The sequence below is a fragment of the Lemur catta genome, chromosome 2, assembly GCF_020740605.2.
Source record: "Lemur catta isolate mLemCat1 chromosome 2, mLemCat1.pri, whole genome shotgun sequence".
NCBI classification, from domain to species: Eukaryota; Metazoa; Chordata; class Mammalia; order Primates; family Lemuridae; genus Lemur; species Lemur catta.
In genome coordinates, this window is record NC_059129.1 from 118,558,815 (window position 1) to 118,586,617 (window position 27,803).

Here is a 27,803-nt window from a genome sequence, read left to right on the forward strand (position 1 = left end):
GCTGAATAGTATTCCATTGTGTATATGTAGCACATTTTCTCTATCCATCCATCTGTTGATGGACACTTAGATTTATTCCATATCTTTGCTATTGTGAATAATGCTGCAATAAGCATGAGGGTGCAGGTATCTTTCTGAGATACTGATTTCTTTTCCTTTGGATAAATGCCTAGTAGAGGGATTGTTGGGTCATATGTTAGTTCTATTTTTAAGTTTTTGAGAGATCTCTGTACTGTTTTTCATAGTGGCTGTACTAATTTACATTCCAACTAACATGTATAACATGTACATGTAACATGTAATTTACATCCTCCACATCCTCACTAGCATCTGTTATTTTTTGGTCTAGAGGAAGGCAATTCTGATCAATTATTAGTCACGTGATATTATCACATATCAACATGGCAAAGTATGTACTGGAGTCACAAGAGGGAATCTTTGTGGAATCAGAGCTAATTGGATTTCTTTTGGCTCCTAAAGCCAGAGGATCAGGCATTAAACAAAAAAAAAGCATTTACCTGGTGGTACCACCTATCTTAGTCTGTTCTTGCTGCTGTAACAATATACCACAGGCTGGGTAATTTATAAACAACAAAAATGTTTTTCTCACATATCTGGAGGTTGAGAAGTCTAAGATCAAGCTGCCAGCAGATTCAGTGTCTGGCAAAGTCTTGCTCTCTGCTTCCAAGATGGTGCCATGTTATTGCATTCTCACGTGGCAGAAGGTAGGAGGACAAAGAGGATGAAGGCTGTGTGAAGCCTCTTTTATAAGGGCACTAATCCTATCCATGACAGGGGAGCCCTCCTGACGTAATCACCTCCTAAAAGACCCACCTCTTAATACTATCACACTGGTGATTCAGTTTCAACATACGAATTTTGGGAAGGCACATTCAGACCATAGCACCACCTTTCTGTATTTTAGTAATTTATTTTAACCCCTCTTTCACTTCTTTATACATAACATTGGAACAATACTAGTACCTACTTGCGTCAGTCAGAATAGATAATGTGCAATAACAAACAACACCCAAATCTGAGTGATTTAAAACAAAGAAATACAAAGATGTATTTCTCACTCACTTATGTCCATTGTGATTTGGGCAGTAGCTCCTTACGTCATCCTTATAGGAAAACCTGAGATGCTTAACTCTTTGCCATCTGCAAGGTTGTTGGTATCCATGGCAAGGGGAAAAGATCATGACATATCACACACTGGCTCTTAAATATTTTTGCCAGCAAGGGACACACATCTCTCCACTCACATTTCACTAACCAAGCAAGTCACCTCTCTATGCCTAATTTCATGGGGATAGGAAATTGCAATCTACCACAATGAACCTATGGGCCCAGAAGGAGAATTAGAATTTTGGTGAATAGCCCCTATAACCGCTACCTGGCCTTATTAGGGTTTCTAGGAGGCCTAATTAAGTTTGTGAATGTCAAACACTAAGCACAGTGCCTGGTAGCTTACAAGAACTAAGTAAATGTTAGGAACTGTTATGACTTACTTTGGTTATAAACTTTATTAATAACAGTGACTTGGGGCTTACTTTAGCTTGTTGCATGTAGTGTCACTTCAGAGTGTGAAACTTCTGAAGTAAAGCCTGTGTTTAGAAAAAAAGAACCACAGGGCTGCATAATTTCTAACCTTGTATGACAGAAATGTTCAGTGTACAACACAGACATAGCATAATGAATGGTTGAGGGACTCAGGTGATTTGGGTATAATGGTCGTTATTACTTTATATCCAGATGGGAAATTTGTGATTTATAAACTGCTAAAGAACGAAAAGGACTAGACTTACACATTTCATCATATGGATCCAAGTTCATTATTTTGAAGGGTACAACCCTGTTTCTGCATGTTCCATTGCACAGCGTTAAGCTGAAAACCCATGGTTCTCTGGGTGCCTCAAACACTCTGCTTGTGGCTCATGGATTCTGTGGTTTCTTCAAGGTTGATAGTAAGCAGGTCAGATCATAGTCAAAGAAGTTCAAGCAAAAATAAGTTTTCTTGGTTTTGAGAGTCTTCTTTCTTCATCTTTTTACTCCTGGGAAGAGACTTTTCTCATACCTATTTCTTCACTCTCTTTTCCCTTCTAACCAGAAAAACATCAGTCATTGTGATTGATTGATGGTTGATTACATTTTATCACAGAGGACTTTGAATATGTCACTTCAGTTGGCATTTTCATCTTAATGTACTATTCTGGCCTATGAGTTCCTCTGGAGGGACGAGTCTGTCATTCATTGCCTTGGGTCCTCAGTGCCCAGCAATGTCTATAACTTGGTCTTCCAGTAACGGTGAATGAAGAACTGAATGAATGTACAAGAAGAAAGCATTGTTCCCATTTAGAGGAATTCCAGGCATAGGGAAAACATGGGGAACATTTTCTCAGTGCTGTGCCCCCTGAAATCCTTTGCATATGACCTTTTCCTTCCTACTCATTTCTTCTTCTATTTTCATGGCCAGGCCATGACCACTGAGGAAGCACTGAGAAGTCTGCCTGATCCTGCAGCTGGAGATGGTTGCCTCAAGCCATATTTCTTTAATGATAGCATTCCTTTTTCCACCTCCCCTCATCTCCCAAAAAGAATCTTTCCTGTTTTAGAAGAAATGCAGTCAGCAGTCCCCTCCCCTTCTGTTTCATCTGAGCAGAGGCTGGACCTGTGCTGGAAATTCTTCGAGCTCTGTGACTCTCAAACGTCATAGGCATCCAAATCACCTGGAGGGCTTATCAGAACAGTTTCCTGGACTCACTTGGTCCAGGATTTCTGATTCATTTAGGGGAAGTGGGCCCAAGAATTTGCATTTCTGACAATCTTGCAGATTATACCTGTGTTGCTGGTCCGAGGACACTACTTTGGGCAGCGTTACTCTCTTCTCGTTCCCTTCCCTCCTTACGTCCCAAGACTTCCTGATGCTAATTTCTTTTCAGGCATTGGTTTTGCTTAGTTTTTTTTTTGCTTGTTGTTGTTTTTTAATTGAAATGATATATATTTAAAGTACACAGCATGATTTTTTGATATACATAGTAAACTGATTACTATAGTAGACCTAATTAACATATCCATTTCTTCATACAGTTACCTTTGCGTATGTGTGATGTGAGTATGTGTGTGCGTGGTAAGAACACTTAAGATCTACTTTTAGCAATCTCACATATACAACACAGTATCATTAAGCATAATTCATGCTATACATTCGATCGCTAGAATTTATTCATCTTACATAACTGAAACTTTGTACCCTTTGACCAACATCTCCCATTTCCAACCCGTGATAGCCACCATTCTACTCCCTGCTTCTATGAATTGACTTTTTTTTTTAGTTTGCAAAATAGTCAACTTTTAATTCAATTTAGTTAACTACTAACCAAGCATCATCCTAGATCAAATACAAAATGAAGCTTTTCTCAAAGAATGCTTGTTCCAAAACAATGAATTGCTCACTAGAGTTAGAAGAATCTTTGGAGATAAGTTAATGCAGAATTCTTCAAATTAGTATTTGCAGACAGTCCATAGACATTCTTTTGAGAATTCAGATCCCCTCCCCTCATTTCCATAATCCTGAGGGCTTTGACAAGTTCTGGACAAAATAATAACCACAAGGCACAAGGCAGTACGTGCATGCAGACTGTTCCACAGGAGCCAGCATGTTTACATTTCAGTAAAACAGGAGCATCCATTCCATGAGTTCTTTTAGTTTTGTTTCTGAATGCATTTATTTCATAAGTCTTTTCATTAAGGCCTATAAACAAAGCTTATATCAACTTTTAAGTTTGTATAAATTTAAGAAACAGAAGATAAACAAAAGTCAACATTAAATCAACATAAGTAGTCACAAGAAATTCTCCCCTTTAGACAGAGTGCACATATACAAGGGAACTTCAAAAAGTTCATAGAAAAGTGGAATTAAAAGATAAAAATAAAAAAGACAAACATTATTTCTCAACACAAGCTCCATCAAGTTGAAGACTCTTTATACCAGCCCTTTAGTCCATCCCTAAAGAACTGAGGGTGCAGGGAATTTAACCATGTCAATGCAGTCTTTTCTACATTATTAACTGAAGAAAAGTGAATAGGCTTTAAAGACTTTCTCAAGATTAGGAAACAAAAAGAAGTCAGAAGGAGTCAAATCAGAATTGTAAGATGGATGTCTAATGATTTCCTATTGAAACTCTTGCAAAATTGCCCATTTGATGAGAGGGGCAAGCAGGAGTGTTGTCCTGGTGAGGGACTCTCTGATGCAGCTTTCCTGGATGTTTTTCTGCTAAAACTTTGGCTATCATTCTTAAAGCACTCTCTCATAATCAGATGTTTTCATATTTTAGCCCTCCAGATGTCAACAAGCAAAATGCCTTGAGCACCCCAAAAACAGTTGCCATGACCTTTGCTCTTGATCTGCCCTCTTTTGCTTTGACTGGACCACTTCCACCTCTTGGTAGCCACTGCTTTGATTGTGCTTTTTCTTTAGAACTGTACTGATAAAGCCACATTCCATCTCCTGTTATAATTCTTTAAAGAAATGCTTCAGGATCTTGACCCAACTTGTTGAAAATTTCCATTGAGAGCTCTGCTCTTGTCTGGAGCTGATCTGAGAACAATGGTTTTGGCACCCATCAGGTGAAAAGTTGGCTTCATTTTAATTTTTCAGTCAAGACTGTATAAATTGATCCAATTGCAATGTCTATGGTATTGGCTATTGTTTCTGCTATTAATTGTTGATCCTTTTCAATCAGGGCATGAACAAGATGAATTTTTTTCTCGAAAATTTATGTCTGCCATGGCAGGTTTCATTTTCAACATCATCTCATCCCTTCTTAAAACAAGTTATCCATTTGGAAACTGGTGATTTCTTTGGGGAACTGTCCCCATAAACTTTTCATAAAGTATCAGTGATATCACCATTCTTCCACCCAAGCTTCACTATAAATTGGATGTTTGTTCTTGCTTCAGTTTTAGCAGAATGCATATTTCTCTGATTGGGGCTCTATTCAAACTGATGTCTTATCCTTCTTATTGCTTCAAACTAGATCCTTGCTATAGAAATCTTCAAATTCTTGATCAAATAAATCTGACAAATGATGTTCTCTAAGAAAAACTCTTCAATTTTATTCCTTGCGTGCATGTTTTGAGTTATTATCTTCCAAGATCCATGCATCTTTTCCCAACATCTCTGAGAGTATAATTCCTTGATATGAATCTTTTTGACTGGAACCTGATTTCCTTCTTAATTCCCTTATTGTGGCAAAGTGGGTTTCAGAAAAGTGTTCATTGAATTAAATGGCGGCATTTCCTATCACACTCTCATCATCCTCTGTAATCTCACACCTCCAGCCAGCCTGGTCAAGAGCTCCTGCATCATCTCTGCAGCAGAAAGTGGCATGTTCCCGGGTTCGTCTCAATTCTGGTCCTGCCTCTTTGCTCCACATTCTCAGGCATGGCCCCACGAGAGGCACAATGGTGCTGGATTTATGAATTGACTTTTTAAGATTCCACATTGGGGAAGGATACCAATTGGATATCAGACTGAGACGGGGGGGGCGGGGTGAGGGGAGGGGATGGGTGTATGCCTACATGATGAGTGCGTTGTGCACCGTCTGGGGAACGGTCATGCTTGAAGGTGCTGACTCGCGGAGGTGGGGGGGGGGAGGAGATGGAGGTATGACTACATGGTAAGTGCCAGGCGCACTGTCTGGAGAATGGACACGCTTGAGGCTCTGACTCAGGGGGATGGGCGGGACATGGACAATGTATATAACCTGAACTTATGTACCCCCTTGATGAGCTGGAAAAAAAAAAAAAAGATTCCACAAATAAGCACCATCATGCAGTATTTTTCTTTCTGTGTCTGGCTTATTTCACTTAACATAATGTCCTCCAGGTTCATCCATGTTGTCCCAAATGGCAGGATTTCCTTCTTCAAAAAGCTGAATAATATTCCATTATATGTGTGTGTGTGTATATATGCACACACATATGTATATATATATATATCACATTTTCTTTATTTATTCATGTGTCAGTGGACATTTAGGTTGATTCTATATCTTGGCTATTGTGAATAATGCTGCAGTGAACATGAGAGTGTAGGTATTTCCTCAACATACTGATTTCATTTCCTTTGAATAAATACCCAGAAGAGGGATTGCTGGTAGTTCTATTTTTAATTCTTTAAGGAACCTTCATACTTTTTCAATAATGAGTATGTGAATTTACATTCCAACCAACAATGCACAGGATTCCTTTCTCTCTACATCCTTGCCAATGCTTGTTATCTTTTGTCTTTTTGATAATTGTCATCCTGCCAGGTGTGAGGTGATAGCTCATTGTAGTTTTAATATTGCTTTTGAACTGTTGGAATGGTTCTAATTATTTCTCTTTTTGATATCAAAATAGTAGTGCTGTCTTTTATGTGTCTGCCCAAATGTTGTTTTGATTGCTGCAGATTATGAATTCCTAAACATGGGAACTGTCTTGTACCAGAAGACCTTACAGAGAAAGCCAAGAGAGTTGCCTGCCGAGTACTTACGAAGGCTATGTTTGGTCAGAATAGTAAAGGGATGGTTTCCTTTGTAGTAAAGACATTTGGACCCCTTTAACCAACAATTTTAAAAACTTACATGAGTGTTTTTATTTTAGTGCTGGTATTTAGCTAGTTAGCCAGTTGCCCTTTTTGAAATCATTAAAAAGGAGTTATATCAGCTGTATTAGTGGAAGATAAAATTAATGTGTTTGTAATTTTACACAAGGAATTTTAGTTAATTGACTGATTCAAACTATAAATTCATAGTTGTAGCTCTTAAATTGATCTTGACACAACAAAGTAATTTGACTTTTTAGAATAAAGATATACATGATCTTGAAGAAATGAAAGGCCACATTTTATGTGACCTCCTATTTGGGGTGTTTCTTAATAGGTGAGCAAAATTAAAATTATATTTAGTTAGACTGTGGAGTGAGCGCTTTTCCAAATAGCTTATCTGGGTATTTTCTCTATGTATATCTTTTCTTCATGTTCCTCTAGTAACAACAGGGACATTTGTGTTGCCGAATCTGCAGTATAGACAGCTGTGTACACTTTGGTATCTATTCTCCAGCTATGTGTGTGTGTGTGTGTGTGTGTGTATGGTTATGTGTGTGTTAAAACCTCAAATAAATGAGATTGCTTACCGCATTGTGTTTTTTATATTCAATTAACATATTTATTGAACATTTCTTCCTGTCATTAAATGTTTTCCTACATTTTGAAATGATTACATAGAATTCCTTTATTTGAATGTACCATAATTAAATGGAAAATCATTGTGTTAAAATAATTGAAAGGAAAGAAGAGTACATGTTGCCAGATTACCCTCTAGAAAGAGAGAAATCTTTTATACAAACATTGCTAACAAAAACACCTTTTGTTAATATTTCCTTAGGTTATTATTCTCATAGATACTTTAGGGGAAAAATGAAATCTTTAAACTGTTTAGGTTTAAAAATATTATCAATCAGTTTGGGGTGATAGGAGTCATTTTTTAATATCCTCTTAGTTTTGGAGACAGATGGTCCAATCTGTAGCAATAAAGAGCTAAAATACCAGAAATTGTACCTCAAAATAATGATAGGCACACATAACCCTGACTCAAGGATAACAGAATTGATACATGTAACCAAAAACGTTTGTATCCCGATAATATTTTAAAATAGAAAAACACAAATGAAACTTTAAAAAAAGATACATAAGAAACTAAATAATTTGTGTTGCCACCATTACTTGCTTTTTGGAATATTTCAGCTTGATCTATGCATTGGATGGTATGTATTTGTTTTTGTTTTTGTTTTCAGGTGTTTGATTATTTCTCACATACAATTTTGATAATTTTTATAGAAATAAGTTCCTATAAAGGTTAGAAGTTGAACTCATTTTGTCCTCACCAACAGTTTGCAAGTTGTTGAGGGCAGGGCTCTATGCTATGCGATTCAGAGATGCATGTGATGTCTTTCTTTAAATAACATATTTTTAATATTTTCTTTAAATAGCAAATTTTTCTCACTGAATTCTAAATTCATAATCATAAGCTCTTCTTCCTTTGCCTCATCTCTTTGTTTCCTCTCAACATTTTTACTTATGATGCTTCCTTCTCCTAATCCTATTTCTGTTAATGTGCAGTATGATGAAGGAGAAAGTGCATGTTCTTTAAGCTAAATAGATCTGGATTTGAAACTTTGCTCTTCTACTTTCTAGCTGTGTGACAACTGAGAAAATTACTGACCTTCTCTGAGCCCCAATGAAATGAAACATTTTTTCCTCTCTCATTTTTCTGAGGACTAAACACAATAATACATATATTGAGTACTTAAAAAATAATAAAGGGCTCAATAAACACTAGTTCCCTTCTGATTTCTCATGTTTTTCACTCTTCCTTCTCATTTTTCATACTTTTCCCCAGAGTCTCTAGATGAATAATTTGAACTTCCTGGCAGTTCTCTTGGGAAAGATTCAGGATAAAACATTTTTTTATGGAGTTCATTATTAAAAAATTACCATTTGACTAATATTTACTTTGATCTCAATAAGACTGTGGACCTTAGTTTAGTCAACTTTATTCTATTTAAATATGAACAAATCCTGAAATGATCTTTTAAGCAGTAGACAGTTTTTAACTTATTTTATGGGAAGGAATGACTACCCAAGACCACCAAGTGCGAGCAGGCAGTGCTGGGAGCCATGATGGTGACTGGTGTCTCCACCAAGTAAAATCTAGAGATGTGACCACTGGATTCTGTCCTCTGCTTGGGGGTTGCTGATATAAAGTTATACTTCCTAGGCCTAAACCCCAACCCATCTGAATTCATGTAAGTCAGTTCATGCCATACTAGTAGCTCATCTTCCCTCTATTTTCCCTGCTGGAAATTCCTCTCTGCCTCTCTGCTTTTCTGCCTCCTTTCTTTGAAAATAGCTCAAGGGTCACCTTCTTAAAACCTCTCCTGCTCCCTCTCTTCCCTTCTGCCCCATCCCCAAAGGTCTCCTTTCTGCCTTCTCTTGTACCCCATGAATACCTCCATCACGGTGCCTAGAATGCTTGGTACCCACTTGTCCCCCTGCTTCTAGGCACTCAGTCCTGTAAGAGGACAGAGGATGTCAGATTCCATTACAGAGTCTGTCACATGGTCAGTGTTCAACAAATATCTGTTGAATACAGAAATAAATGTTAAAACATCACAGGAGTTTAAAATAAAAGTCATGGATCCCTGAGATAAAAGAGCATAGAAGGTTGAAATTATAATTGGTGGTGTCGGTTAAAAGCAACATAAGCAGGGCCAAAGAGAAATGAGATGCGCTGTCTGCTTGCCAATCAAAGTGAACTAGAAATTTGAAGCAATTATCAACATTGTTCTGGAAGAATTGGGAATGCTATTTGATTTGCCTAATTACTTGATATCATTATCTTATGCAGATTTAGGAAGAAAGAAGAGTCTTCTTCATCATTCAAAAAGTAATACAAAAGTAATCCAGACACCCTATAAATATATTAAAGCAAAGGATGTTGAAGCCTGAAGAAGCTTAGTAATTACTTCAATGCTCTATGTCCTTTTCATTTTGAAGACATAGCTAGTTTGGAAGCAGTGTAGTGGCTAAGAAAATTGTATAGTCAGAACTTGAGCTGGAAGAGCTGCTAAAATACCACTTACATACAAATATCACATCCTCTTGGACCTTAGTTCATCGATATAAAGGGATGCTGATAAGTACTTTGCAGGGTCGTTGTGAGGATCTAATGAGCCAATATATGCATCACCCAACAAATATTTGATTAATCTCCAAAAGACTACAAATGAAATCTGTGGTTTTGCATGTAACTACAGCAAATCTAAAAAAGATATTTAGGGCATTATCCTTCAGTGGTCTGTCTGTGGGGCTAATATCGTTGAGGATCAAAAAATGTAAACAAATGCTAAGTATTTGTTTAGAAAGCATACACATATCAAAAACTCATTACAACATTATTAGTAGTTGTTTTTGATGGAAAAACCCAAGAAGGCATTTTTAAAACTCTGGTTGAAGTAACTTGAATTTATAGGACTGCTCTCCCTTGTCATAAACTCATTTTAAATAAGCCCCAGGGATTTTGATGCCTTGAAGAAAAGTCAGATGTAATTATTCCTCCTGTAGGTTGAGATTAAGCAGGGAGATGCCCAGAATAGGGTAACCCTTGAGTGCAAGGGACAGTCACATCTCGCCACCCCCAGACCCTCACCCACTTGGAGGACTCATGGGGGCTCTGTAGCACACGAAAGGTGAAACAGGGTACATGTAGGGGATGGGATGGAGATTTAATTTGAAGGCATGAAAATTAAATAAAATTCAGTCTTGCTCCGTCATCCTTATGAGATGAATGTAAATCAGGTCAAGTGGAAGAGTGCTTTCTGGAGCCTCAGCTCAGTTTCTCTGTCCTAACAAAAGCTGAAAATCTCTGTCCAGCCTCTGTGGCTGCATGCTTCATGAGAGCGGTCATTCTGAAGTTGCAAGATAGTCTCAAAACATCCACAGATGGAAACATCTGTGAAACACAGGTGTAACGCTGGGGCAATGAAAGATCATTGATGGGTTGGCATGAAGGTCAACATAAAAACAGTGACGACTGAGCTTCAGGGAAAGAAAGCAAGCCACGCCCCCTTCGGAGGCCAGGAGGAAGCTGTGACTAAGAAGATGACACAAATGCAGAGAAGGCTGATCCCTGCAGATAAAGGCTAATCTACTGCTCATCGGCTTCACAATGCACAGCATTAGCCTTGAACAGATTCTAGATTATAAACTTCATGAAGGCAGATACCAATTCATAATTCATACTCTCTGTTACCTTACACTCAATAGATTCAGATGTTGTCCTAGTGGGTAGAATTGTTTTCTGTGCTTTAAGGTTATGATATATCATGAGTAAACCTTTCTTTCCTGAACTTCTCATTTAGTCTGGTTACTGATTTCAGTCATTTTCTGGTTTCTCCAGTCCTGCATTTTTGCCTCCAAGGCTACACTACACTTGTTTTTAAATTAGCACCTAATTACCCTACCATGTATCAGATTGGTCTGCCTTTTACTCCTATATTTCCTAGCCTTCAACATCCTTTTTAGCTTTGTATTTCATTAGCGTCCCATAGTGGAAATGAAATAAAAGCAGTGCATGTTCCTTGCAAAAAGGTATAATACCATTATAGATAAACTGAGTGTTCTGTTACATATCAGCAACAACCCCACCCTTTAAGTATAAGCGGTGCTAACAGTTTGATGTCACCTTCCACGTCACTTACATGCATATCTAAACACATTCTGTGTGTTTGCCATAAACAGGATCTTGCTCTTCATTTCTGTTCTGAAATCTCAAAATATGATGTGAACATTTTTCCTAATTAGTGTACACGAATCCATTTAAATATCATATAATATTCCATTATATAGATGCAGCACGATTGATTTAACTGATCTTCTGTTGCTGGGCATTTTGGTTGTTTCCAGGTTGTTGCCTTTACTATAGTGCAGTGACTGTCCTCATATCTGCTTTCATATATATTTGTGCAAGTCTTTCTAAAGGTGGTATTCATAGAAGTAAAATTAACAGTTGGTGGAGGTGCAAATGGAGTGGACATTTCAATTTTTGAAAGTCACCCTCACATTAACTTCACAAAAAGTACTAATTTGTCCTCTCATTGACAGCTTATTAGAGCGTATTTCCTTACACCTCACCAATCATGGGCATAATCAATCTGTCTATTTTTTTACTTCTGTCTATTAGCAAGTAAAGTTATTTTTACTTTAGAAATAGCCTTAGTTTGCATTTCTTTGCTCATTATTCTTTTCACTTGTTAATTGGAAATTTGTATTTTTTTTTTTAAATGATTGACAATGTCTTTTGCCCACTTTTCTCTTGGACTGCTCGCTCTCATAGGATATTATGAGTGAAACAAACCATTATAAAGATAATTGAAGCCAAATATATCTCAAGCATGATCCAAAAATACCCTATCTTTATAGAAAGTGGTAATGGGCATGTACAGAGTTTTTCAAAACATGGTTTTATCCTCTATTATTGTTGTTAAGCTTCCCTGGAACTCATTTTTACTGTGAAGCATTCTTTCCGATCTTTTTTATACTCCCAGCGTCTCATGCAATTTATCATTCTTCTCAGCTTTTCCCTTTCAGCTAATATATTTGGTAAATGATTCAGTAATCCCCAAAACCCCAGGAGGAAAATTCCTGCCCTTAGATAAGTGCTTTTTAGAAGAAGAGATGAAAGAAGTAAGGTCTTTTAAGAAAATATATAGGAGGTGTTACTCATGCTTCCAGATATTTAATACTGTCATTAATAATCCATAATTTTCTCCCCCGACACAACTTTTTCTTTCTCTTCCTCCACCTTTTCCTCTTCTTTCTTTTCTTCTCTTTGCCCTTTCCCCCTCTTTCCTTTGACTCCCTCTGTCTTCCTCTCTAGCAGCAACTCTGAATCAATTAATTTTGTCCTCTGGAATTCTAGGTGAAAACTCAATAAAATAGACATTGATTGATATTTCTTCAGGGCTGCAGCAATAGATGCTCCATGAAATTCAGGAACAAAGCCAGGATGGCCATCCTCATCCCATTATGTTTACCTTTGTTCTGGAGGTACTAAGTGATACAGTTAGAACTTAGCAATTGTGTTTTTTAAATGGGGAAAGGGAGGCAAATGAATCTAGATGATATAATTTTATTTCTAGGGCACTTGAGAATGAACTGGAAACTCTTTTTTTAAACAGTGAGCAAGTTTAGCAAAGTCGTTTTGTACAATATTAGTTCACAAAAACAGTAGCCTTTCTATATCCAAACAACAACCACTTGAAGATAGAAATGATAGTGAAAGAAAACATAGCAAAATGCAATAGAAACCCAATGACAAAATACCCAGGATATAAAAAGTTATAAGAAATGAGGTCTATGTTAAAAAAAAAGACAAAAAATAAAACTTATTTTAGATAAAATGCTGTAACAATATAACAATTTTAATTTTCCCTGTATTTATGTATAGATGTAGCGTGATCACAATAAAAAATGACTAACCAGATTTTAAAAACTCAAAGTCTACATTTCATATACAACATAAAATGTATAAAAATAGATGAGACTTGACAAGAATGATGAGAATAGGCTAATCTTAATGAGATATTCAAGTATGTATTATAATACTAATAGTAATTTTATCAGTTTGGTTCTGGCAAATTAATTGACAGATGAAAGAAAGAGAATGGTAACTCTTAATACTGACCCAATTACATACTATTTCCTATAAAGCACAAATATGAAATTAATATGTAATGAAGGTAGCATTTCAAACTAAGGGGAGAGAGATTATTTATCTGTAAACAAAATTTGGATCTCTACCTTGATTCTTACCCAAAAGGAAATTCCAGATGTATCAAAAAATTTAAATGCAAGGAATTAAACCACAAAATTACTAGAAGGAAACATGGGAGAACTTTTCATATATAACCTTAGATCGCAGAAGGGCTTTGTAAAGATTGCATGAAGCCATCAGTGGTCATACTGATAAGGTTAACCACATACAATTGCAATTTTCTGTATGATAAAAGATACAGTCAAAAAAAGTAAAAATATAAATTAAAAACATTTGCCAGGCCTATCACTACCAGAAAACTGATTCCTTCAATACGTAAAGAACTTGTATAAATCAATTCTAAAAGCCAAATGAGAACACATTCTTCTCCCTTCTCTGGGAATAGCTGCAAGAAATCCAACACCAGGCTCACCTCTGGGAAGGGAAGCTTGGGAACCAGAGATCAGAGAGACTCCCTCTTCACTTTGGACTGTTGGGTTTTTTACCATGAGCAGGAGGACAGTCCTGGTCTGCTCAGTCTGCTATAATAAAAATATCTTAGACTGGGTGGCTTATGAACAGCAGAGATTTATTTCTCACAGTTCTGGAAGGCAGGGAGTCCAAGACCAAGGCACCAGCAGATTCAGTATCTAGTGTGGGCCTGCTACCTGGCTCATGGATATTATCTACTCACTGCGTCCTCACCTGGTAAAAGGGGCAAGGGAGCTCTCTGGGGTCTTTCATAAGGGCACTAATTCCATTCATGAGGTCTAATCACCTCCCAAAGGCCTTACCTTCGAATACCATCATCACCTTGGGGACTAGAATTTCAATATTTGAATTTTGGGGAGATATAAACATTCTGTCTATAGCAAGTAGTTTCCAAATAGCTAGAAATAGATGAGAGTAAAACAGACTGGTGAACAAATACTTTTTAAAACTGGAAATCTAAAAATCTGCGTTTTCCTCAATTCACCTTGCTGCCGCTAATCTGTACAAGTAGGAGAAGAGAGGGGGAAGGAAGAAAACGGAAATAGTCACACACATCCTCTCCCCTGTTTATTTTTTTAATAGGTTTACCATTGGGGTTTTACCAGTGGGGCTTCTCTGACAGACCCATAAAATATGTCCCTTAAATGCTAAAGAACATTTATATTTCCAAGTGTCATAGGTTCATTCTTTTTGTGAGTGGTGGGGAGTTTGGTCTTGCTATCCCTCGGGAGGCCTCTGTTCTTTCTACCTTGCTTTAAGGAAGATCCCGATTAGATTTTACTTATGGGAAAAGAAATGTAAAATTCTTCAGCAAAAATGATGTAATTTGAACTATTTTCTAATGTTTTTATAGGATTTATAAAATGCTTTACCATTAATTGAGCTATCATCAGTTGAAAAACTTTATAAGAAACTTAATGTACAGTAAGTATATTACTGTGGATTAAAAGATGGCGTAGCTGCTTGCTAATTGAGATGGTGATTTTGCTCTGGCAAGGGGTGGTTCCTTATGTTCAGTAGACAAGAACGTAAGGCCGTTAGTAGTCTTAACAGTATGGATGCAGCTGTGTTATTTGCAAAATTGGTAGACTTATACAAGATATTTAATAGTAAGTAGAGTGGCTAGAATTGAAATTTCTATTGCTTTCCAGCTTTCCTCCTTGTCCTGTAGAATGCAAACAGTGTGTCTGGGATTTTCCAAGCATTTAAAGCTACTGGAAAGGATATTAATACTTATTAGAGTCTCACTATCCAAAGGGGTCTCCAAAAACGTGGTCACTGTACCTCCAAGTGAAGTTACTATGTGTGTTCTCCTATGCTAGAAGGATCTCTATAAAAAGTCCAATTTGCGATTTTAAATGCTTCGGGTCTTTATCCAGGAATATCTCAGCTAATTTCCTGCAATTTAGTAAATGTGTGACTTTTTTAGTGATAGCTTCTTTACACCAGTTTCCAGTGTCCTTCCTGTCAGGAAATGCAGTGAATGGGGAGCGAGACAGTGATTGGAGGAGCTTGTCCAGATTTGAAGAGTCGGGATGCAGGGCGGAAAGCATATTTCTACTTTGGGAGAAATAGGCTTCTAATTTCTTTGGTTCCTGCAGAAAATGTCTCCCACAGGGTCTCAGCAGGCTGTTTTCTAAGCTCATTATGGATCTGTTATTTGGCCTCCTGGATACTTGTGTGTTCCATGGGCTTCTGGCTTTTAGTCCTTGGAGAGCAGTTGTTCTGTGTCATTGTCACACAGCTTATAATTGGTGTGGGCCCATATTTTAAGTTTGTCAGGCTGGCAGGCTCCGAAGGCATTATTAACAGAACATGTATACATTTCCAAGTGCATTCTCTGTTTCTGGCATTTCTGCATTCTCAGGATGTACTTGACCATAAAGAGATTTTATATTTAATGACTTGAATATCAATTCTGCTAATTATCTAAACATTCTGTATTTCCTTTTAGTTCCGGCATGTATATGAATGTAGAACTACAGTATACTGAATAGTAAGAAAGTATTCTCTCCAAGGAAGACTAGCAAAGATTTTCAGAATGTACATAAATACAATCATAGCTTAAATTTCTTACCACTGAATTAACATTTTGTAGATTACCATGTTATATCACCTTGATGCCATTCTCTTGCTCCCATATCCCCAAGCCCCGTATTCCTTGTTGTTTTCGATCTGTTTTGTGCCTAAGTGTCCCAGTGGAAACAGAATGGTGCTTGCAGAACTGGTCAGATTACTCATGCATTTGATCCAATTGCATCATGAAGATAACCAACAACATCAGATAAACTGGTCTGGGTTTTCCTACCTTGTTTTTAGTATTGCTATTCTGTTTGTCACAAGACAAATCTCTAAATCTGAATAAATAGAATGAATTAAAAAGAAAGACATGATTTATATATCTCCCAACTGTCTCTCTTACATAAACACGATTGTTCTTTGCAACTACCAAACTATTAATGCTTCTGCCACTAAAATACATAGATATCATTCAGTGTTTGATTCTAAGTCTCAGTTTAAACTTGCCATCATAACTACCTCCCCATACACAGTGAGTCATCATTAATTATTTAACTTAATATGTTAAAATATATTTTTGATTTGCCTAGCTGAGCAATGGAAGAATAATATGAGCAATGAAGAATTATTAATAGCTATTGTTTATTGAGAACTTATTAGAATCAACACAATAGTAAACATTTTATATATAACTTCATTTTACCCTTTAAAAAGACCTTATAATCAGACACAGCTGACAACACTAATGTGCACCTTAATTGCCAGACACTGAACTGGGCTATGCATTCATTATCTCATTTGCTGCACAACAATTCTACTGGTACTATTACTATACCTGTTTTACAGATGAAGAAACTGAGACTCCAAGAGGTTAATTAATTGTTCAAGTGTGGGTATTAAGTGCTGTGTAGGGATTCAAGCCCCCCAGGTCTTCTGCCTCCAGTGCACTATATACTGTATTTTAAAGAAGGCTTTTGCCATTTTACAGATGGAGGAACTGAGAGAAGAGGAGTTTAAAATAACTTGTCCAAAGTTGCACGGCTATCAAGTAATGAAGCAGGGACATGGACCTTTTGTCTCTCCAATTCCAATGTCCGTGTGCAAAACCATTATAATTTTAATTCAAAGATGATTTCTATTCTATTCTCATTTTTAAAACTTTGCATGATTGGAGTATTAGTCACCCATAAGAATTTTCTCTTTCAAACTCTGGTAAAAATATAGATTAAAAATCCTATTCTAAAAATTTAAAATGTCTCAACTGGGAAGAAAGTCCTAAAACTGTTCTAGCTTGAACAGAAAATATTTCCATCTGTCACATTTGTGGATACCACATGGGGTTTTTATATAATGTTTTTGTTTGGTCCTAGAGGCATAGATTAATTTTTACTTCCTTCGGGCAGATAGTCCCACATTCTGGTGAATTTTTAAACCTCCAGATAAGGATAAAAATTCAAACATATATACGACAGTATCAAATATATATAAAATAATAGGAATGCTTCATCTGGAAGACGATGAAAAATGGTAGGGCGATAACTCTTGCGAAATAGTCAGGAACAAGGACGAGCTAGAATGCATCTGCATGGCACACTCCTACTCACATGCCAAGCCCCCATTTACTGCCGTCGCTTCTTGGAAGCCTCTCCTGATTCCTCCAGATAGTGTAGAAGAGCTTCTCCAATGCTGGTATAGCTCCAGCATAGCAATTATCTCATTTGAAATGTTTACTTTGCTTTCCCACTGGACTTCATACTCCTTGAAATCAGATACCAAGTTTGAGTAAGTTTGTGTCCCTAGCACATTTCAATCATACACATCAAGTCAGTTCACAGTCAGCAGATGCTTCCTGAGCATTTATTACATGCCAAGCACTCTGCTAGGCACTGGGATAGCACGGAAAACAATAGAAAGAGGAGCATATAACCGACAATGAACATTGGACTGGAAGTCTGAAAACTTGAATTCTAACACTATTCTTTCTGCTAATTCAATGTTTGATCTTCCACGACATTCCTGGTCCTTAATTGGCTAAAATGAATGGCTGGATCCAAAGACTATTCTAAAGTCTCTCAACTCTGCAAGTCTATTTAGTTATCATTATCTCAGATACAAGTATGTGAACCATGTCTAAATCATAACAGGCTCACAATGTGGTCAGAATAGTAGGCCAGTGTGGTCAGAGGAGGATCCAAATGTATAGAAATACATTTCTGTGAGGGTGGGAATACTAGAAACTGGTATGGATTAGTGCTATGGAAAGCAAATTCCAGAATGTGCTTAAGCTTCTAAAAAGGGTAAAGAACAACAACAAGGCTTTTAAGGTTATAATCAGAGCAAGATCAGGAGAGGATAAGCCTGAAGATTAGAACGGCTGGTGTATGATATAGTGTTCCATGTGACACACAGAGCAGAAATCTCAGTTCAGGGGAAAGAGCTTGTGGCTGAAAAGGGTAGAATAAACACGGTTCAGAGGGAAGTGAGCCCAAGGCAGGCATGTAGACGGTATCAGAGTGTTTGAGGATAAGAGTCTACCTTTCTCTGAGGTGAGAAAGGTGGCAAATGATATTGAATTTCTACAGATGATTTACAAGATCCACAATGAACCTTGGATTCACATAAGATGGCAAAGGCCTGGAGATAGCCCAAAAGTATGCTGGTTTGCACAGTGAGGAAGTTGTGTTTTGAAAATTTTAACCTGGTGATCTTGATGCCTGTTGCTTAGCAAAATTGTGGCTGGTTTGTGAGCACTGGGAATGGAAAATAAAGATGATCACTATGTAGCCAAAAGTTAACCCAAACTAATTTCTTATTTTCAGTTGTTGGCAGAAGAAAAAAAAAATATATATATATATGTGTGTGTATATATGTATATATATATATGTCTTTTAAGTTGGATTTTGACAAAATTATGACATCTTTTTGGAGACTATGGAAACACTGAGTGTGGCTGACTCTCTAGTTAGGTTTATTTATAATTATCTGAATGGCCTCATCAAAAGGATAGTTGCTGATCATTATATTCTTCAAGCCAGAAAATATATTTTGAGCCCAATATCTATTGCAATGCCAGGTATCCATTTTTACAAATCATATGAGTGAATGAATATCTAAACAAATTAACAATGTCCACCTAGGAGAAAGAAGGTTTCTAATGGAACACCACAGGGCTTTGGTCTGTGCTTTCTTCAATTTCCAAAAGCTTAGGGGAAGGTTTGAAAGTTAGGTTGACAATATTTGCAGATGAATATGAACCAGTATAGACAACATGATTTTGGAAGACAGACTCAGGAGCCAAAGAGATTGACAAGCAAAAACTCTGTGCCCAAGTTAACAAATTGAAATTCAGGGTAGTAAAATTCTTCACTCGGACCTGTGAGGAAATAAGTCCCAGCCCTGCCCTATCAAGGATGGCGGAGAGCAAAGAAAGAGGTGGGATGTGGAGGTGGAGCATGTACTGCATCTCATCTTCATTTGCTGAAGGGGATCTAGACAGGTGTGAGAGGCCAGATGCTCACCCAAGGCCGGGCCTTCAACCTTATGTATTCCCCATGGCTTTCCTCAGGCGGTCATTGTGATTTGAAAAATGGTAGTTGATTGGTCTGTAGTCATAGTTTTAAAGGCAGAGCAGCCTTCTTTGGGGTCTGGTGTTATGATGGTAACAGGAATCAGAATAAGAAAAAAAGACATGGAAAGACAACCTCAAGTGAAAGCAAATTTGGAAACCCATCCTCATCTCAGATTCTGTAGGAACACAGGCTCTAGAGTCGCTCACTAGCCAGGTGACCTTAGGCATGTTACCTAAACTCTATGAGCCTCCATTTTCTTACCTGCAAAATAGATATTATAATTATTACACCCACCTCCAGAATTGTTGTGAGAATAAATATTTTGTACCTAAAGCAGTTAGAAGAATGCCTGACCATAAGCAGTATGGATTGCTATTATTACTATTTTTTTAATTTCAAAATATTAAGGGGTACAAATATTTTTGTTACATGGATACTTGTATAATGCTTAAGTCAGGGCTTTTGGTGTGCCTGCCACCAGAATAGTGTTGATTGTACCCAGCAGGTAAGTTTTTATCCCTCACTCCCCCTCCAGCACTCCCCTTTTCTTGGTTTCCAGTGTCCTTTGGATCTCTTTGCACCTTTGTGTACCCATCGTTCAACTCCTGCTTATTAGTGAGAATGTGGTGTTTAGTTCTCCATTCTTGAGAAACTTCTCTTAGGATGATGGTCTCCAGTTCCATCCAAGTTGCTACAAAAGGCATTATTTCATTCCTTTTTATGGCTGAGTAGTACTCTGTGATATATATATATCACATTTTGTTAATCCACTCATGAATTGATGGGCACTTGGATTGATTCCACATCTTCACAATTTTGAATTGTGATAAACATTTGAGTGCAGATGTCTTTTTTATAAAATGACTTCTTTTCTTTTGGGTAGATATCGAGTAATGGGATTGCTGGATCAAATGGTAGTTCTACATTTATTTCCTTGAGGAATCTCCATACTGTTCTCCATAGAGGTGGTACTATAATAATTTGTAGTCTCACAAACAGTGTGTAAGTGTTCCTTTCTCTCTGCATCCACTCCAGCGTCTATTGCTTTTTGACTTTTTGTTAATGGCCATTCTGACAGGGGTAAGGTGATATCTTCTTATAGTTTTAATTTGCATTTCCCTGATGATTAGTGACGTTGAGCATTTCTTCATATGTTTCTTGGCTATTTGCCTATTTCCTTTTAAAAAACTATTGTTCATGTCTTTTGCCCACTTTTTGATGGGGTTGTTTTTTCTTGTTGATTTATTTGAGTTCTTTGTAGATTCTGGATATTAGTCCTTTGTCAAATTATATAGTTTATGAATATTTTCTCCCATAGTTGTAGCTATATGTTTTATTTCTGGGTTCTCTATTCTGTTCCATTGGTCTATGTCTCCACTTTCGTACTGGTACCCTGCTGTTTTGGTTTCTATTGCTTTGTAGTATAATTTGAAGTCAGGTAATGTGATGCCTACAGATTTGTTCCTTTTGCTTAAGATTTCTTTGACTATTGAAGCTCTTTTTTGATTCCAAATGAAGCTTAGGATTATTTTTTTTCTAGATCTGTGAAATATGACATTGGTATTTTTGTGGGGATTGCATTGAATCTGTAAATCACTTTCAGGAGCATGGACATTGTAATTTTAACAATGTTGATTCTACCAATTCATGAGCATGGAATGTTTTTCCATTTATTTGTGTCATCTACAATTTCTTTCACCAGTGTTTTGTAGTTCTCCTTGTAGAACTATTATTACTATTATTGTTATTATTAAAACTTAGATGAATGTTACAATGTGTTACAATAAGGAGACTGGTTAACAGGGTCCCTACATCCCCCAAGCCACACACACACACACACACACACACATACACAAAACACATACAAAAAACCAAAACAGTGATCTGAAGTGTAGGATGGAGGAGATGTGGCTTTGCAGCATCAATAAAAAAGCAGATTTGGGCTTTTTTGGCATGTACTGAACACTTTGGACCAACTGGCATTGCAGTTAGAAGATGCGGACCCCTATGGATTCACTCACTCTAGCTTTTCTGGCTTCTCTAGGCTTCTTGTTGTGACACTGCCTTTAGCATCATCATGCTGCTTCCCAGTACCAGCCCCTCTTTCCTGCTTTCATCTACTAGTTGAGATTAATTTCCCTAAAATAACAACAACAGTATTTGTGTCTTACTCCAACTCCATGATGGATGAGTGCAAAGTTCAAGCATTTAGGAATGGTATTTGCCACCTTTCAAAGCCTGGTCCTCCCTCCCCCTCTCGCCTTACCTGGCTCACCTGCTGCAGCACTGACCTGGGCGCTAAAGGCAGCCCAGGCTCCTGTTCCCCAGCCTGCTTTCTTTCTCACAACCTTCCCTGAAATGCTGCTGACTTGATTTTTGACTGTGATCAATGTTCTATCTCCTGTAGGAAGCCTGTTGGAAAGGTCCTTCCTGAATGGAAACATCCATTCTAGGAGTCACCTCATTCTGTTTTATGTAGATATATTAACTCCTTCATTAGGTTTCAAGCTCTTGGAAGCAGTGACTGAATTTGCTTACCTTTGCTTCTCCCACCCCATGGTTGACTTTGGGTCCCTGAGTCATAGCAGAGGCTCACGTAGTGTTGAATTGCTTTGAACTGAAATAAAGGAGGACCTGGGCGTTTTGCTCATCTTTGGGAGTCTCCATGCCCTGTCTGGGACTGACCAGGGGGACTAGCTGAAGAAACTGTGTGATTCCTCCTTCCCCGCAACCACCACCATTCTAGTCTTTATTTCTGAATTACTCTAGAAGTTTTTGTCTCCATTTATTTTCTAGAAATGTTCACATTCTTAAGTTACCCTTGCCTTTTTCTTCCTGTCTGGTCTAACCTGCTTACTCTGCATGCTCACACAGAAAATCAGCCATCTAGCTCTCTTTTTCACCCTTCTGTCCTCATATATCCTTCTTAAAATATTTTTTTCCCCTTCTAGCCCTTTCTTCTATCAGCCTCAGGATAGGAAATGGCAGTGCTAGTAGAAAATGTTTTAAAAAGTGGGGGAGGACTAGAAGTTTGCATGGAATGCAGTTCACTGTGGTTGCTTTTAAAACAAATGAAAGGCATTTGCCCTTGTTTCTATTCTATTCAACAGGATTTCAGACTAAATCCTTAGCCTGCCATATGGAAATAATTGGGTTAGACGGCTGCTATCTAATCTAAGCATTTTATTCAAAGATTTGGAACTGTTTTTGGTTCAAGAAAACATAGGTTGAGACTAAGCTTTGTTTTACCCAAGGTTTGGGAGAGGTTCTGAGCTGTGGTATGTGCACTTTGATAACTTTCATAGACTAGAGCTACAGGTTACAATTTAGTTTGTTCTTCCAACATTAAACTATTTTAATCCTAGTTATAATTACACCGAAGGCTGGATTTACTCACCAGCTTGCTAAAACTGTAGATACCATCCACAACCCTGGTATTTAAACACAATTCAGAAATCATAAATAGAAATTCAAAAGGAGAGCTTAATGCTGCAAGATGAGATTCGACGCCCTGATCTTAAAATATCCTTTGTTTTCCTACCAGCCAGATTTGGCAGTTTGAGAACTATTTATTACAATTCAAAACAGATATTTTACCAACTCACAAAATGTTGTTTTTTGTTTGAGTATCAATTTTGTTTGTTTGTATTTTTAACTAGGAAAGTTAGTATAGTAATGTAATGGTCATCCATCAGATCCCAGGGGAAGAATTACTCCCTTATTTAGCATTTTAGCAAATACTTCTATGTATTTGTGCTATGTGGAGGGTACTATAGTGAATGTTTTTGGTAATAACAATATGAATTCAATTTGATGTTTAACCACATGAAGTGGAAGAACTATGGCGTTATAATATGATTAAGTGCCAGAGCAAACTTGCTAAGATGCTTTGAAAAATGAGCACTAGCATGGGGTGTGGTACGTCAGTCAGGGAAGGCTTTATAAAGGAAGTGGAATTTGAGCTTTGGACACTAGCCAGATGTCCGTATGTGAAGAACTGGGGTTGTGGGGGTGGGATTCTGGACAGCTGAAACATTCTTTAAGTCTCAGAAAGAGTGCAGTATGGAATATGAATGAGACATGGGAAATGATTGTTAGGTTTTAGTTTTATGAAAATTAAAGGGAAAAGTTAGAGGAAAAAGTTACGCTCCATGGGTCTGGATTCCCAGATTAAACTTTGGTAGATAGTGGGGAATATTTTATCTATTATTCCACTCTTTAAACAACTTCAGAGCTGTATTTTAGGACAATTAATCTGCCATCTGCATGTAAGCCTGATTATAAAGGAAGAGAAATTGGAGTTGGGAAGACCAGTTGGGAGGTTATATAATGGTCTAGTGAGAGTTAATAAGAGATGCACGAGGCTGGGAAGAGTAGGACTGGAGCAGAGGGGTGAAATTGAGAGACATCATGTAGTGAAAATGTCTAGGATTTAGAACCTGATTATGAGATAAGAGAAAGAAGAAGGGAGGAGTTAAAGATAACTGTAAAGAGCCAAGCGTGAGAACCCACCCCATTTGAAAAGACGGAGAAGGCAAGTGGAACAGCTGATGTGTAGCGGAAGGTGAGTCCAGTTTTGCCAGCTGTGCATGAATGTGTCATCCAATGGGCAGTTGAAAATGTAGAACCTGAAATATGGACTTGGGACTCATTAGCATAAAGGAAATAGTGGAAATATAGGAGAGATTTGAATGCCAAGGGAGAGTATAGAAGAGAAGATGGCCAAGGATTCTAGGGGACAGTGGTCTGCTTTGGGGTGAGACTATTGAAATAGTCTGCAAGGTCAGGGCAGAACCAAGAGGATTTAGTGTCATAGAAAACTGGGGAACAGAGAGTGTTGAGAAAGGAGGGCCAGTAATATCCATGGAAACAGAGAGACAAGGAAGATACAAACTGAGAGGGGAAACTAAATGTGGCAGTGAAGAATTCATCGATGACTTTCACAAAAAAGGTCTTAGAACCGTGAATTGCTGGAAAGGATTCTTTTCATTACTCTGGGTTCTATTTGTTTGACTTATTAAGTATTACAGATTTTTCCATTTCTTTAACACACATGATATGTGTGTGTCTGTGAGGGAGAGAGAGAGTGAAAGAGAAGGAGAGATAGTCAGTCTTGTGACCAGGGGACTGTTTTACATAATAAGTGATAAAATTATTTAAATAAAATAGACCTTGAGCTCACATTTCATCAATAATAGAAACAGGTAAAACAGGAAATCTCCAGATTTTTACGTGAATCAAGAAACAAAGCTTCTACCAAAACTATGTCCATTAAAAAGATATTCTCCCACCCCATTTCATCATATGAAACAACAGCAACAAAAATTATATGTAAGCAAATTTTGAATTGAATTGATGAGCCTACCCCAGGAACATATTTAGATCATCATCTTTTTTCCTTTCTTTTCAGAATAAAAGGCCAAGCTATGATAGCAACTGGTGGAGTGATAACTGGCCTGGCCGCCTTGAAAAGGCAAGACTCTGCCAGATCCCAGCAGCATGTCAACCTCAGCCCGTCACCTGCCGCCCAAGAGAAGAAACCAGTCAGGCGTCGGCCCCGGGCCGATGTCGTGGTTGTTCGTGGCAAAATCCGACTTTATTCCCCATCTGGTTTCTTCCTCATTTTAGGAGTGCTTATCTCCATTGTAGGAATCGCAATGGCGGTCCTTGGATATTGGCCCCAAAAAGAACATTTTATCGACGCCGAAACAACATTGTCAACAAATGAAACTCAGGTCATTCGGAACCAGGGCGGTGTGGTGGTTCGCTTCTTCGAGCAGCATTTGCATTCCGATAAAATGAAAATGCTTGGCCCTTTCACAATGGGGATTGGCATTTTCATTTTCATTTGTGCTAATGCCATTCTCCATGAAAACCGTGACAAAGAAACCAAAATCATACACATGAGGGATATCTATTCCACCGTCATTGACATCCACACTCTAAGAATCAAGGAGCAGAAGCAGATGAATGGCATGTACACTGGTTTGATGGGAGAAACAGAAGTAAAACAGAACGGGAGCTCCTGTGCTTCAAGATTGGCAGCAAATACGATTGCCTCTTTCTCAGGATTTCGGAGCAGTTTTCGAATGGACAGCTCTATGGAGGAGGATGAACTTATGCTAAATGAAAGTAAAAGTTTGGGGCATCTTATGCCCCCTTTACTCTCTGACAGCTCTGTCTCGGTCTTTGGCCTCTATCCACCTCCTTCCAAGACAACCGATGATAAGACCAGCGGCCCTAAGAAATGTGAAACCAAGTCAATTGTGTCATCATCCATCAGTGCTTTTACATTGCCTGTGATCAAACTTAATAACTGTGTTATTGATGAGCCCAGTATAGACAACATCACCGAGGATGCTGATAACCTCAAAAGTAGGTCAAGGAATTTGTCAATGGATTCCCTTGTGGTCCCTTTGCCCAACACCAGGGAATCCTGCCAGCCAGGCAGCATGGTGCTCCCGAGGAATAATTCCGTTGGGGAGTCATTGTCAAGTCAGTACAAGTCTTCTATGGCCCTTGGACCTGGGCCTGGACAGCTCTTGTCTCCTGGAGCTGCTAGAAGACAGTTTGGGTCCAACACATCATTGCATTTGCTCTCGTCGCACTCAAAATCCTTAGACTTAGACCGGGGTCCCTCCACTCTCACTGTTCAGGCAGAACAACGGAAACATCCAAGTTGGCCTCGGTTGGATAGAAACAACAGCAAAGGATACATGAAACTAGAGAACAAAGAGGACCCAATGGACAGGCTGCTTGTGCCCCAAGTTGCAATCAAAAAAGACTTTACCAATAAGGAGAAGCTTCTTATGATTTCAAGATCTCATAATAATTTGAGTTTTGAACATGATGAGTTTTTGAGTAACAACCTAAAGCGGGGAACTTCTGAAACAAGGTTTTAATGTTTAGAAAACATATCATTTTACAAGAGTATATATTTTAAAACTCTTTTCAACAGTGTTTCCTTCTTAAAGCATTGGCCGTAAGCCTTTTTAATCAAATGGTTTGTAGTGTATTAGAACTGGCTGCTTAGTTCTGTGATGGAGATGGTTATATGTTTGGGTTACTTCTGACTTCAGTACTTTATGTTACCACATATGATTTTATTTTTCCATTCCTTTGAAAGCATGATCTTTTTTTATTAATATGAATATGATACTTGCATCCAAATTAAAACTCCTTTTCTTTACTTTTAAGTTCTTTCATTGATTGTCATATTCATAGAATGAAGTATCCAGTATGGAAAACATAGGGTTCCAAAGTGTGAACTAGAAGTACCAAATTCATCCCCAATAGTCAATATATATTTGTAAATGAGTATCAGTGCAAATAGTAGGATGTGATTTTCTGAATAATTGCTCTCGTATAGAATTGGTTAAATTATTTAAGAGGAGAAAGATCTAGTTTCTATATGAGCTCAATACTCTGAATTGGTTAAGTTGGCTGTGAATCTTATCCTGAGCTTTAAGTAGGTAGTGTTTTCTTCAACATCAGTTCTGGTTTAGTAATGTTTTATCAAGAAACAATGTATTCAAGAGCCATGGCTGAGAATGCCGGATATACTTAGGGATAAATATGAAAATGCTATTAGCTGTAACTTTAGATAATAAGAATCAAAATTTCTTTGCAAACTGACTTGAAGAAATAAATGAACCAATATAGTTTGTAGAAATGCTATCTTGAAATAATTATATACATGAAGAAAATGTTGACTAATGAATGAAGATACGTTATCTGCTAGTTAATGCTAACTAGTCTTAGTACCTTTTTTTTCTAGCCATCTAGTACCATCCAATATCCACTCATTCCCACATCCTTATTTTCCCCCAGTATTTTTTAGATCCTGGTATTTAGAAAACAACAGCTAACCTTGACATTTCTTTTAATCTTCACATACCACTAGCTTGATGCTTCAAGAAAATTTAGGCCTTGATAAATTGCCTTGAAATTTACTTTGTGCTGGAGAGAGCCTTATGATCACTCCAAAGACTTTATACTTTTAGGATTGTGGTTCTCAGTTATTGAAGATAATAAATATTAAAATGGATGTTTCCATCAGAAAAATCTTCATGTTTTCCATTAAGGAAACATAATTTTAAGAATTGTTTAATGGAATACTCAGGAAATTTTACAGGTTTTCCTCCATGCCTAAACATTTCTGAACATCAGGATGCAGTTGCCATGGATGAGCAGAAGGCGGGTACATTTGGCTGTGTAGCACCCCACAATCCACCTGCATTGGCATCACAAGCTTTCTCAGCTGAGGCACAGTGTTACTTGTTAGAACCTCCAGCCTGTGTATTGTAATAGAGTGGGCTCACTATTTTACTATAAAGCATTTAATAAACTTCTGTTATTAATAGAA

The 27,803-nt window shown here is 37.6% G+C and overlaps 1 protein-coding gene across 1 annotated transcript; it reads left to right on the top strand.

Moving 5' to 3' along the window:
- The first annotated feature begins 2,685 nt into the window (after positions 1-2,685).
- On the top strand, positions 2,686-27,803 carry TMEM200A (transmembrane protein 200A). The gene is made up of 2 exons (XM_045542316.1): positions 2,686-2,942; positions 24,849-27,803. Exon 2 carries the CDS (start codon positions 24,865-24,867, stop codon positions 26,338-26,340), a length of 1,476 nt encoding a protein of 491 aa, XP_045398272.1. The 5' UTR covers positions 2,686-2,942; positions 24,849-24,864; the 3' UTR covers positions 26,341-27,803.